Here is a 13,549-nt window from a genome sequence, read left to right as displayed (position 1 = left end):
CCCTGACGTTGAAAAGGTTTCTTTCTTGTTGGGTAGAAAAGTTAAAATGAGACATCATTGGGCTGAGTCGCGTAAGGTTACTTTTGCAGTACTGATCAGATGTTTTTTGGTCAACACCACTACTTTTGTTGTTCTGTTTCAACACGCGCGCCAAGAAAGAGGTAATAAGAGATTTATTGGTTAAAAGTAGTGTGTAGGAGGAATAACATTTTTTTTGTCTTTATTTTTTGATGGACTTAATAATCTAAATTACTCAGTTAGTACCTAAAAAAACAAAGCTAAAAATCACTTAAGATTTAATTGGTTTGCGATAAACTGCAGAAGAAAAAGAATTAACTAGAACTTAGTAGATTTCTAGATTTTGAGCTAGATTTTCAGTTTTACACTTTTCTGTTTGGTTGTCTTTTTTTCCTAGACAAGATTTTTTTTTACCCTGTGACTTGTTCTTGAACTTAGTAGATTTCTAGATTTTGGGCTAGATTTTCAGTTTTACACTTTTCTGTTTGGTTGTCTTTTTTTCCTAGACAAGATTTTTTTTTACCCTGTGACTTGTTCTTGCTATAAATATGATGACTCATTTTAATATTATTAGCAAATATTATTAACAAATTGCAAAGCTTCTTGGATTTTCAGATAATATAACCTTTTGTGAAGACTCTTGAATACGAGTACATTGCATAATTTATAGATATCCATTTTTCTTAAAATACAAATCTTGATGATATAAATTTTAAGTAATTCAAAAGAACAATTTTAAAGAGCATAGTTATTAAGGTTATTTGTTTATTTATTCATTTATTTTATTTTATTATTTTTTATTTATTTATTTATTTATTTATTTTTTTTGGTCGAAAGATTTTCTCATTTTGTTCGAGTGCCCGAGAATTGTGCTCTGTGATATTTAATCACAATATACATGTAATAACAAACACAATGTTCAGCATTTGAAACACTCCTAGCTCTTGAACACTTTTTTTTCCGTTAGGTTTTTTCTTTGCATTGTCACGCCACCACTTTTTCTCAAAGTGCCAAAGCTCCACCAGCAGACATAGGCAAAACAGTTCCACATAATTGTTCAGAGTTTTTTACTCGTTGCACTGAGATTGTACTACAGGCAAATGATGAATACAGGAACAAATATCGAAATCACTAGCGAACTCCACTGTATGTCGTAAGTTCGTGCGTGGTTTCCCGTATCACGACCCTCACCTAAAAGAAAACATGACATATTAAAATAACTTTAAATGGGAAAATATATTCCTTCTCTCTTAAATGGTAAAAGTAATTTCTATTTCTAGTACAATACAATGGGCGAACACTACGCGATCACTAAAATAAAAGACATAAACAAATTAAGACATTTCTTTCTGCATATAGTTCATTCAAAAAGTGGGCTTCGAAGGTTTTTGCTGAACTATAATATATTTTATTATCATATCAGTTTTGTCTTCTAAAAGCATGTTCACTTTATCGCATCACTGCAAGTAAAGTAACAAAACTTAAAATTTGTGAAATGCAAGATATTCATTTACAAAAAAAATAATGCTATTTCTTGCCACATAACTCGCACGAAGTTAGCTTACATAACTGGTGTGTGGCGGCATAAAAACGATATCATCAATAGTGACACATCATGAACATTCCGTAACATAGAAGAAATATTTTCGAACTTTAAGTATGTGTCTTTAATTCAAACAACAAAAACTGACCAGTAAGACAACATATTATATATTTTTTGCGCGTATTACAGTATCTGAGACTAAATTGCTTCAAACTACTATTGCGTAAAACATTAAATTTCTCCGATGCATATATATATATATATATATATATATATATATACAGTTGGCTCTCTGTTTAACGACTTTCAAGGGACCACAAAAAATCGTCCTAATGCTTTTAAAACTAAAGCGGACCATCTGGGGCAGTGAAAAGCCGTCGTTAAATAGAGTGTAGTTAAACAGAGAGCCAACTGTATATATATATATATATATATATATATATATATATATATATATATATATATATATAATAACATTTGTATGTGATGATAATATTATGATTATAATTGTGTTATTGTGTCATAAATATAGTCATAACAAATAAATGAAATACTACTACTACTTACAACAGCAACAACAACTACTACTACTACTCCTATAAATAATAGTAATGATAATAAAATATCAGTAATAGCAACTTTTTTAATCATGTTTGTCCTAACCAACTTTCTTTCACTAAAACGAATCGAAATTGTATATTACCAAAAAAAAAAAATCTTTCAATTAATCAATAAATGTAATTCATGTACTTGTTTAATAGAAAAAATATTGCTTGATACCGATATTGAATATGCATGGAATTATGCCTGGATGTTACTTTAGAGATTAAGTAAGAGTATGTAAAGTGACGAAGTGTCAAGATTGAGACAAGTCTGCGTTTATTTCTTTTGAATATTTTAATAGTGAACCGTATTTTAAAAAATATTTAACGTTTCCAAACTCGTCTATAATTTCGAAATTTCTTCAAATCCGTACCATACTGAAAAACTGCAGACAACCTAGTATGGAAATGCATTGAAAGTGATAAATGTTTAAAAGCATTTTGCTTGGATTTCTATTTGTTAGCCAGGGAAAATATCTCCAAAACTGAATTTCAAAAACGGATTCCCTGAAGATTTCTTAAGGTCTTGTTTTTTATGTTATGGTTAGATATGGCCAAAGAAAGATGGAGAATTTCAGTTTCTTTTAAATATTGAATTTTTACAGTAGAAACGACAGGAAATATTTTTTACTGAATAGATATTTTGATATATTTAAATAGATATTTTCAAAAACGGTTTCATCTGTTTTCTCTGAATATTTTGTCTTTGCAGATTTCTAATATTTTAACAGAAAATTATTCGTAATCTTAAATGTATAGGGTCTGGTGGGGGAAAGTGGTCAATGGGGTAAAGTGGTCATACGTCAAATAAATGACTATAGCTTGGAAATAAATGTTCGAATGAATGTGAAAATTTTATTTTAGGTTCGAGGAGTTATAAGCTACATTTTGAATACAAAATTTCCAAACCTGACAAAATTTTATTTGGTAAAAAAAATATTTTGTATAAATATGAAAATTTTAAAAATCTAAATACCTCTTTCAACTTCTTTGGGAAATTTTGTTTGTTGGAATTATGAACAGATTGACGGCACAGGAAGCTTCCTACATGTCTTAAGATCACTTACTCATTTGCAGTTAGCTGAATATATTTTAGATCATTTTTTAGAACAATTTCAGTAAGATGGGGTAAAGTGGTCATAATATTAGGCTTAATGAATATTGTTCTTCTAATGTCACTTAATAGTTACGTATAAGGCAGATATGAATTAAATATTAATTTCACTTAATGTGTATTGGTTTTACCGTAAATGGGGTTAAATATACGAGTATATACGTATGCATACGCATATACTCGTGTAGGCACGTATATAAACGTATTCACATAAATGCACCAATAAATACGTATATGGGTATCTGCGATATGGGTATTTTTTATCTATGTAGATATACATTCGACTATACAAGTATATACTTGCTTTTACTCGTATGTATACGAACACTTATATACTCAGGTAGACACGTATATACACGTACGTACTCGAGTAGACACTTACATACAAGCATATGGCATACAAGTATACAGGGTTAGTTTAAACTTTTGGGCAAATTATTAAAATGTGTTAGAGGGGAAGATAAGAAGCAAGAATCACATAAGACACATATGGTCACAAACACAATGCTGACGCTCTACATGCACGCAAAGCCAGAAACTGATGGATGCAAAACAGGTAACAAATTTATTACACACAGAAAATTTTACACAACATTTTAGGTCTCAAGAAAGTTTTAGAGCGATTGATGAAATTTGCGGCCTGCAGCTGTAATACATGTGCGTCGCAATCACAAAGCACTCTCTGTTGCAATAACGAGACTTTTGAAAAAGTTTCATCTGTCGCTGCGCCTTTGTTGCGACTACAGGCCGTAACTTTTAACAAGTGCTCTAAATATTTCTTAAAAACTAAATTTTGAGTAAAATCATCTTTGTGTAAAAAATTTGTGACCTGCTTTGCATCCATCAGTTTCTGGCTTTGTGTGCACGTAACGCGTCAACGACCATCGACTCCTTATTATTCTTTACTTTTTATCCTCATCTCTCATACCCCTTAGGTTTTTGCTCAAGAGCTTGGATTCACTCTGTAGGCATACATGTATGTAAGCGTATATACTCGTGAATACATATATGTACAGGTTGACGAGTATGTACGTACATATAAAGGTACGTATATACGTTTTTTTCAGGTATATAATTGTGTTTACACGTATACATACGTATATACTCGTGCTTCCATATGTACATGTATATACGTGAGTAGACACGTGCAAACACGCACTGGATGCATCCACGAATTAACTCGTGTATACCCGTATATACATTTATGTACAATTATGTGTATACCCACATGTACACTTGTACATATATGCGTATATACGTCTACTATACATTTATATACTTAGGTATGCGCGGTATCTACTCATATATGAACGTGATTACTCATGTTTACACGACACGTATATACTCGTGAATACACGCATATATTAGTGCATATATTTGTAACCATAAAAATAACTGAAATATACAAATATTAGGGTTATGTAATACGGTTTTGCATTTATTTTTAACTATGACCACTTTACCCCATGCTATGACCACTTTCCCCCATCCCATGGGGTAAAGTGGTCATAAATACAAAGGGAAAAGAAAGTGTTATAAAACAAAAAAAAATCAATATTTTTTTTCTAAACTTCAATGTACTGTGTTCTTTAATAATGCAATGTAAAATAACAACAAAAAAAGTTGAGGTGTTTAAATTATTTGTTGTATTTATTATCCACCAAAGTTGAAAACCTACGATTTTATGACCACTTTACCCCACCAGACCCTAGTCTTTGTATGTAATGTTTTATCGTTTATAATTAAAAACTGAGCGTATCTATGTATTTACCGATGTATCTGCGTATCTATGTATCTACAGTGGCTCCCAAAAATGTTCGTACATTTTGAAATGTTTTAGTAAAACCAAAATAACGCAAAACTGAATTCGAATATGGAGTCCAATATTTCTTCACATCATTCTTATGTCATTCTAAATAAAACCCTGTAGTTTTTTCAAAATATTGACGAATCTTCTTTTTGAAATGGGTCAAAAAACGAAGAGACAGAGAAATAATACGCCACAAACGTCATCGTACACTCAAATATTTTCAAATAAATTCATGATAAAAATTATCATTTTTCGTTTTTTTTAAATATATTTTTGCATTGTGTTGACCCTGAAAAGTCGTTTGATTTTAATTTCTTGTTTATTTATTCCTTAATATTGTGCTTATTACTTTTAAATGGCTGGTATTCGTAAAAACGCACAAACGCCATTCAAAATTTGAATTTTTTCCTCACATTAGCGTTAAATTAATTTGAAATGTCCCTAAATTAATTTATTTATTCCATTCTATAGCAAAGTGCTTGATAAAATGCTTTAAAGAAAAGAATCGAACCGAAAACAAGGTAAGGAAAGGTCAACCGGCAAAATTGACAAAACGTAATCGGAGATTTACAGTTAAAAAATTTATGAAAAATACACATTTGAGTGCTGGAAAAGTTTCTGCATAGTTTAATGAACATTTTTACATTTAATTTTCTCCTAAAATTCTTCGCCAAGTTCTCTGATTAGCTGGATTAAATGGAACCTTTCCCGCAGAAATTTTCTTGACCGTGCGAAAAACAGGAAGCTCAGGCTTTTTGTCGCAAAATCAATGATAAATAAGCTCAAAACGTTTTGGAATTACGTCTTACTTACAGATAAAAAATGAATTTAACATTTTTTGGTTAAATTGTTGTATAATTGTAAATAGAAGAAAACATTAGGAACATAATCTTAAGAACTTAGTTGGACTAGTTAATCATCACATTGAAGGTGTTCTTGTCTGAGGGTGCATACCAGCTTCAGGACTTGGTAGTTTGAAATTTTTTGATGAAATAATGAGTCATGAAGTTTATTTAAATATTTTATAACCCAATTTATAACTCTTAGCCAAAAATTTAGTTATCGGAAACAACTTTTTATCTAGATAATGATAAGAAGCACACGTTCCCGTTTGGTGCCTCAAAATTTGTCCTTAAGCTTAGAACTATCTCGAAAACACTCCTAGAGACTGTTTGGAACAGATTGATTGCTGTTTCACAAAATTCAAAGTTACCTCTGCTGATCAAACATTTTGCCTCAAAATTGATAGATCAGTGATATTTTTATTTTTGCTAAAAATACCAGATTATTCTCTAGAAGTGTATCGTTTTTTTTATTTGGAAAATGCTTTTGAAATTGTGTAAGATAATCGGAAAAAGCTGACTCAGATTTAAAAAAAAAAAAAAAAAAAAAAAATGGGTTGTTCGTTATGTTTATTTATCCAAATTTTAAAATAGTCTATTTTGGAGAGAAACTTGAATTTTCAAGTGTTATAATAATAAGCATTTCCAAATTTGTATTCCAGAATTGCATTAGAAAAATTATGTTGGAACTCCGTCCCGTCTCCACTTTACTCTTAGTAGTTATACACTGAAACATTTTATTCAAAAATGCCTCAACTCAACCAAAAAAAGCCTTTTTTTTTAAAGTTGTATAAAAATAAACTAGTAATTTTGAATAACCACGTCTCTTGGAATTTGGGAAAAAAAAATGAAAATGCTCTAACTTCCCTAAAATAAACTGTAACTATGCCATTCAATAGGTATCTTTACTTATAAATGTTCTCTTATGTGGAAGAGTATAACATGAGTCTGAATTAGTTATATTCTTTTGTATAACCTAAGGTAACCAAAAGCCTCACACTGCTGTAGATTTTTTTAAACAAAAGCCTCTTTTGTAAGTTGTATAAAAATAAACTAGTAATTTTGAATAATCATGTCTCTTGGAATTTGGAAAAGAAAAAATAAAAATGCTCTAACTTCACTAAAATCAACTGTAGTTATGCCATTTAACAGGTATCTTTACTTTTAAATGTTCACATGTGGAAGAGCATAACGTGAGCCTGAATCCGTTATATTCTTTTGTACAACCTTAGGTAACCAAAAGCCTCATTCTGCTGTAGATTTAAAAAAAAAGCCTCTTTTGTAAGTTGTATAAAAATAAACTAGTAATTTTGAATAACCATATCTCTTGGAATTTTGGAAAAAAATGAAAATGCTCTAACTTCCCTAAAATAAACTGTAACTTTGCCATTCAACAGGTATCTTTACTTATTAATGTTCACATATGGTAGAGTATAACACGAGACTGAATCAGTTATATTCTTTTGTATAACTTAAGGTAACCAAAAGCCTCATTCTGCTGTAGATTTAAAAAAAAGGCCTCTTTTGTAAGTTGTATAAAAATAAACTAGTAATTTTGAATAATCACGTCTCTTGGAATTTGGAAAAGAAAAAATTAAAATGCTCTAACTTCCCTAAAATAAACTGTAATTATTCCATTCAATAGGTATCTTTACTTATAAATGTTCTTATGTGGAAGAGTATAACATGAGTCTGAATTAGTTATATTCTTTTGTATAACCTTAGGTAACCAAAAGTCTCATTCTGCTGTAGATTAAAAAAAAAGCCTCTTTTGTAAGTTGTATAAAAATAAACTAGTAATTTTGAATAATCACGTCTCTTGGAATGTAAAAAAAAAATGAAAATGCTCTAACTTCCCTAAAATAAACTGTAATTATTCCATTCAATAAGTATCTTTACTTATAAATGCTCTTATGTGGAAGAGTATAACATGAGTCTGAATTAGTTATATTCTTTTGTATAATCTTAGGTAACCAAAGGCCTCATTCTGCTGTAGATTTAAAAAAAAAAAAAGCAGCAATTTTCACTGGAAACCGTAGAAGAAAAAAATCGAAGAGAGAAGCTAAAATAAAAAAAACAGTTTTGAAATTTGTGAAAGCAATGCACATTAAAATAGGATATTGCTCAGAATGTTATTTGTTGTAATAAAAAAGACAGTTCCGTGACTACACCCCCAAAATGGATTGTCTGAAGATTTCAAACGCTGATAGAGTTTTTGTGGGTTAGAATACCAAATAAAAGCTCTCAGGTTCTATTTCTTTAAAATGTTTTAGTTTCTCGAGAGATTGATCTCCTCTTTTAGGAAACTGACGCATCTCCAATTCAGATTCAGGTTTTTTTTGGGGGGGGGGGAGGAAGGGTCATGCTGACAACTAATTACTGTTTGGCAAAGAATGGCAATAATGCAAAAGTAAATAAAAATTGTAGTTACATTTTATTTCTTATCAAAAGCATCCTGAAGAGTGTAGACGAAACTCATAACGTTATTGTAAAAGCAATTTAATTATCTGATTTCTTTAACTGCATTAAAAAAAATATTAAAACTATGCATTATGCAGCATATCATAACGTTTACTTCTGAATGTATTAGATATATCCAGAGGTTAAAGTTTATTTCAGTTTACTATGGATAGGCAGTATCTTACAGTCTCACACTAATATTGATGGTATTTGAGACAACGAAAGGTTATCTATTGTCAGGAAGAGCATATTGGTATTTTCCGTAGCAGTTTGTTTTTGGCAGGAAACTCCAATGCTCAGAACTTTCAGAATTCGAGTGCTCTTCCCTATTCCAGACTGATGAGTCAATAACAAGGACTAAACTACAGTATCTGGATGGGATAACCGGGCTGTCGGTGTATGCATGTAGTTCTGCCTTAGCATGTACAGGGTATCCTGAAAAAAAAAAACTGACTGTTTTCAAAAATTTATAACTGGAGAACTGTTAATGATAAAAAAAAAAAAAAAAAAAAAAAGTTCTTACAGAAAATGCATGTGATGGCCGCTAAATTTTTTCCCTCAGAGTTCCAAATTTTAGTTCAAAAATGTTTTAATAGATGGCGTGGCACATAGTAAGCCGGTAAGTCAAAAAAGAAGAATTAAAATTCAACGATTTTTCTTCCGATTGCAACATGGGATTACAGCCGACGATTGTTTGAAAATATAGTTTTGTTCTTTTGTTCATTATTTTCGAAAAATTATGATGTAATTTTCCATATCTTTTTTAATTTACGGAATTATTATCTGCAGCGCCATCTATTGGAAAAATTTTCAACTAAAATTGAAACTCAGGAGGGGGGGGGATTTACGACCCACCACATGAATCTTCTGTAAGAATTACTTTTTTTATCATTTACCGTTTACCTGTTATAAATTTTTGAAAACAGTCAGTCTTTTTCAGGACACTCTGTAGTTCTGGCTAAGGTTTGGTAACTTACGGCAAACAGCTAGTTTACAGTAAATTTATTCGAAATGTTGGTTTAACTAACTGCCTCGTGCTTAGGATCCTAATGAAACAAAACCTTTGCAGATTTTTACGACATATGTTATGCAATGTGTCCGCCGACTTGATTTGCTAGTAATTAGAAGCGTAAAGCATCATGTTTTAAAACCAAGCGATGTTTTTCACAAAACATTTTTTTATCACAGCTATCTCTCCAGAGCAATGTGAACCCTGATAAATTCATCCTTTAGAAAATTTTGGAGCTATTTTTTTTCCTTCGTTTTAAACAGAATCTCATGACTTCACAACTGTTCCAATGTAATATCAAGTCATTCTAACCAGTAGCGTTTTAATTAGAACGTTTATGAATCGGAACTTTAATTTTAATTACCCTGTACTTTGTCTCTGAATTGTCTTCAAAAAAGTTCTCGTTAATTTTCATTGAAAAGAGTTAAAAATCAATGCTCAGTGATATAAAACTACGGTTTTGGAAAAAATGTTTTACTCGCAAATGTCCAAAGTGTGTATGAGGCCAAATACTACAGCTTCCAATAAGGTGATGCACTCTCTCATAATGCATGTGTCCGGGACGTAATGCTGGGGGCTTCCATGCGGTGCGGCCTAGGTAATGCAAAATCCTTACCTTTCATCCCTTGCTGATTCTTTTGATCAGATGTGGGGGTGCTCAACGGCGTTGGAATGGTAAATTATATGGGAAATGTGGCGTCGCCGAACTAGATGTTTTACCTGAATCAAAGGTGTCAAGAATAGTGTGTGGTCAAGAACAGTTCCTTTAAGGATTAAGGAGCGCCACATGTCCACCAGGAACGGGGGTGGAGTAGTAGTTCCCTAGTCGGTAATTATTGTGGTGTCCCATTGCGTACCACAAGTGTGCTTCAGGAGTGATGCAGAAATAGTTTAGCTCACTTTTTACCCAAGAACGGGTAACCCCAAATCACTAAGCAGATCTCACTTGATTATTTTAAGTAATCTTATGTCCTAACTATAAAACCCTCAATTTGAGCAAATTCAAAAATTTAATTCAAAAGATATCGTGTTAAATATCAATGGAAGCATACGTGCTGTGTGATGAATTTGGAAAGTGTCCTACTCTCGTTAAGAAAGTAAACCATGTAATATTTTCAAATCCTTTATTGAAAAAAGGCCTAACAAATAATACTTTAACTTCGTGTAAAATGTTTTTGTATGCAGTATATTTTGTATGCAGTGTACAGTATTGTGATACTGTAATAAAATTCGAAAACATGCAGTAACTGATTGGTCACGGTGTACTAGTTGAGCGGAATTCAAAAATCAAAACCATTTGTGAACAAAATTCAATGTATCAGCTTAACCAAAGAAAATAACTAAAATGGCCAATGATTCGCAATTATTAACATCAAAAACTGCCTCATATTTAACTTCGAATATTTACTACATTTTGATCAAAATGAAAGCCAATTGAATAAGAACATTCATTAACACATTTTTAACGAAACTTTTATTTCTTGTTTATTTAAACGTATATGAGTTTATTTTTCGTTGATTGCTCTTTTGTTGCTTTCATGTATATGAAGAAAAATAGGTTAAAATACACAAACAGGTTAAAATACATTATCAAAACGAATTGCGGATTTTTTTTTCCAATGAAACAACAAGAACTTGCATTTTTAAAAGTCAACCAGTGCAGCATCAGAAGGAAAAGAATGGAATAATCTTTAAATGTAACCTCAAAAATAATTATTAACATGCAAAATTCTTTAAATGTCTTGCCCTACTCTGTATTATTCGCCGTGCACATATTTAAAAGACAGAGTTTACCAAATATTTACTTAGCTGGGAAATTTCTGAAAACTTGATGCAAATTCAAACAGTTATTGGTATGGCATTGCTTACTCAAGGTACATGTTTATTTTAAAGTTACGTATTCGGCATTTTTTTTTTTCAGGTATCTCAATTTTTATCCTTTTGAAATTTAACTTTTCTGAAAGAAATTCATTTGTAGAAAAAAAAATCATTTCCTAATTTTTCAATTATTTGAGTACGCTTTGTGAGTAAATAAATTAAAAGACTTTGTCTCTAGTAATAATAAAGCAGAGTTGGGTGGTTATCTGGATGTATGCTGCCGCGCGAAGTAAAAGGGCAGTATCTGTAAATGTTTCATTTTTAATTTTTTTTGCGTTTTTGCTTCAACTGTACTTTTGCTTTATTGTACACGTTTTCTTATTCTGTTTCCGCACAAAATAAATCATCAAAAACCATCATAATCCAGCATTTTCCTACTGTTAGTATGAATCCAAAACGAATTTCCTCAAATATCTCAAAAACTCATTTGAACAGATGCTGCCTTTTACCTTAATCAGCAGTATGGATCTGCCTGTAACTCGTTTATTTCCAAAACTTTTTTCGGTCAATTTTCTGAAAACTTAAAACAAAATGAGTTTATAGCAAGGGGTTGCACACATAAGTGAGGGGGGTTTTCTTCTAAAATTTAAATTTGCTTTCTTTTTTTGTTCGAATTTCAATGTCATTTTCCCCATAAATTTGCTAATGTGGAGAAGTAATATTTAATGCGCAGTTTTAGGTTATTCGAAAGCTTGAAATGTTCTGCGAAAAAGGAAATTTGTTTGAAACTTCCAGAAGGAGCAGGAAAGCTGTAAGAGTTGTTTTCAGAAACCTAGTTCCGAGTCTTATCTTGATCAAGCCAAGCGATTCTAAATGATAAAAGCTCGAGACGTGAATAAACAGATCAAGTGAATTCGTTTTAATGTCATGGTTACGCCTTTTAGTCTCTTTGGATATTTCTTTTTCTTTTTTTCTTTTTCAAAAAAAAAAAAAAAAACTTTTTAAGGGGAGTCAGTACTCTAAATACTTCTAAAAATTTCATTTCTTGATTTTTATATATTTTGAAACTTCATTTCAATGCATTTTTACTAATATCAATTTCTTGATCGTGCTCATATTAGAAGTAAGTTGAAATACGCTTTAAAAAAAAATGTAAACCTATGTTGATAAGGTATGATTTTCTCCTTTAAATTGCAATATCTTGAAATGGTATTTTTTAAACTAAATGTTCCTTTTTCTCAGAAACTAACTTGTGTTAGGCTTTGACATTTTTACTACCATACATCTGATTGCATATACTGAAGTAAAATTTTTCTCATATTCCAAAAATATTTTTTATAGAGCTGATTTCGTGTAGCAAAATGGCATTTTTTGAAAAAAATACAGTGACTTACGCATTAGAATTTTTTTAAAAGAAACTAACCTATCTTTCTGTAAAATTTTACTTCAGTGTAGAAAAAAGAGTCTACTTAAGTTACAGAAAAAAAAATCATTACTGTATCTTTAATAGATTTTCAGAAAATGGTACATGAACCTGTGCAAATTAACATTGACGGTATAGGGGGTACTGACTCCCCTTGAAGTATATTATTATATATCCATCGACAGTCCTTCCATCTTGATTATAACAGGGAAAATAACATCTTTTGGTTACAGAATTTTGAGGCTCAGTGAAAATCCGTTTTTTCATAAATGAAATATTTATATAAAAACATCTTTTTGATAGGAATTTATATGATTCTTTTCGATAAGAGTTCATGCTTTGTTTTTCGCTGACCGATATTCAAACGAGTCTTGCGTTTTATTGAAAATATTTTTTCTTCATGGCAGGGGGACCTTTTATCCTATTTTAATTGCAATGGGAGCATTGAGGGGCAGTTATGGTTAATGTAATGAGGTCCTCTCGGAGTTGAGATCGGAATGTGTGTGCTTAAATTGTTATAGGTTTGCTGGATGTTCTCAGAGATTGATATCCTTGTTGCAATAAGATATATCTTGTGATTATTTCAACGATATTCTTTGTTTTTACGAGATGGTGATTATCAGTTTGTTGTAACAGTAATACATATTTCAACGAAATTCTTTTTTCTTCAGAGGAGCAAATATTTTTATTTTGTTCTAATTGTAATAAGTATTTAAATTAAGTTATTGATTCTTTGGGTAGGGGGATTTACACTTTATTCTGATTAAGCATTTAACTTTGCTTATTTTTCTTACTGACGTTCTGTCCTGCTTGACGGTTGTCAAATCTATTGTCTTAGCGCTTGGAAGATAGTGAACAACGTGCTTCTACACTGCATTTCCGATGCAAATTCATTCTCAGGAATTAAATA

The 13,549-nt window shown here is 31.0% G+C and overlaps 1 protein-coding gene across 1 annotated transcript in view; it reads right to left on the bottom strand.

Annotated features, from left to right (window-relative positions):
• Positions 1 to 214: 214 nt before the first annotated feature.
• LOC129222468 (lachesin-like) overlaps positions 215 to 13,549 on the bottom strand; it is a 56,263-nt gene continuing 42,928 nt past the window's right edge. The window contains exon 10 of the mRNA XM_054856982.1: positions 215 to 1,209. Within this exon, the coding sequence (XP_054712957.1) occupies positions 1,109 to 1,209 (101 nt within the window). The 3' untranslated portion in view covers positions 215 to 1,108. The remainder of the gene's footprint in view (positions 1,210 to 13,549) is intronic.

This window comes from Uloborus diversus, chromosome 5 (assembly GCF_026930045.1).
Source record: "Uloborus diversus isolate 005 chromosome 5, Udiv.v.3.1, whole genome shotgun sequence".
NCBI classification, from domain to species: Eukaryota; Metazoa; Arthropoda; class Arachnida; order Araneae; family Uloboridae; genus Uloborus; species Uloborus diversus.
This window is presented reverse-complemented; position numbering and strand designations above follow the sequence as displayed.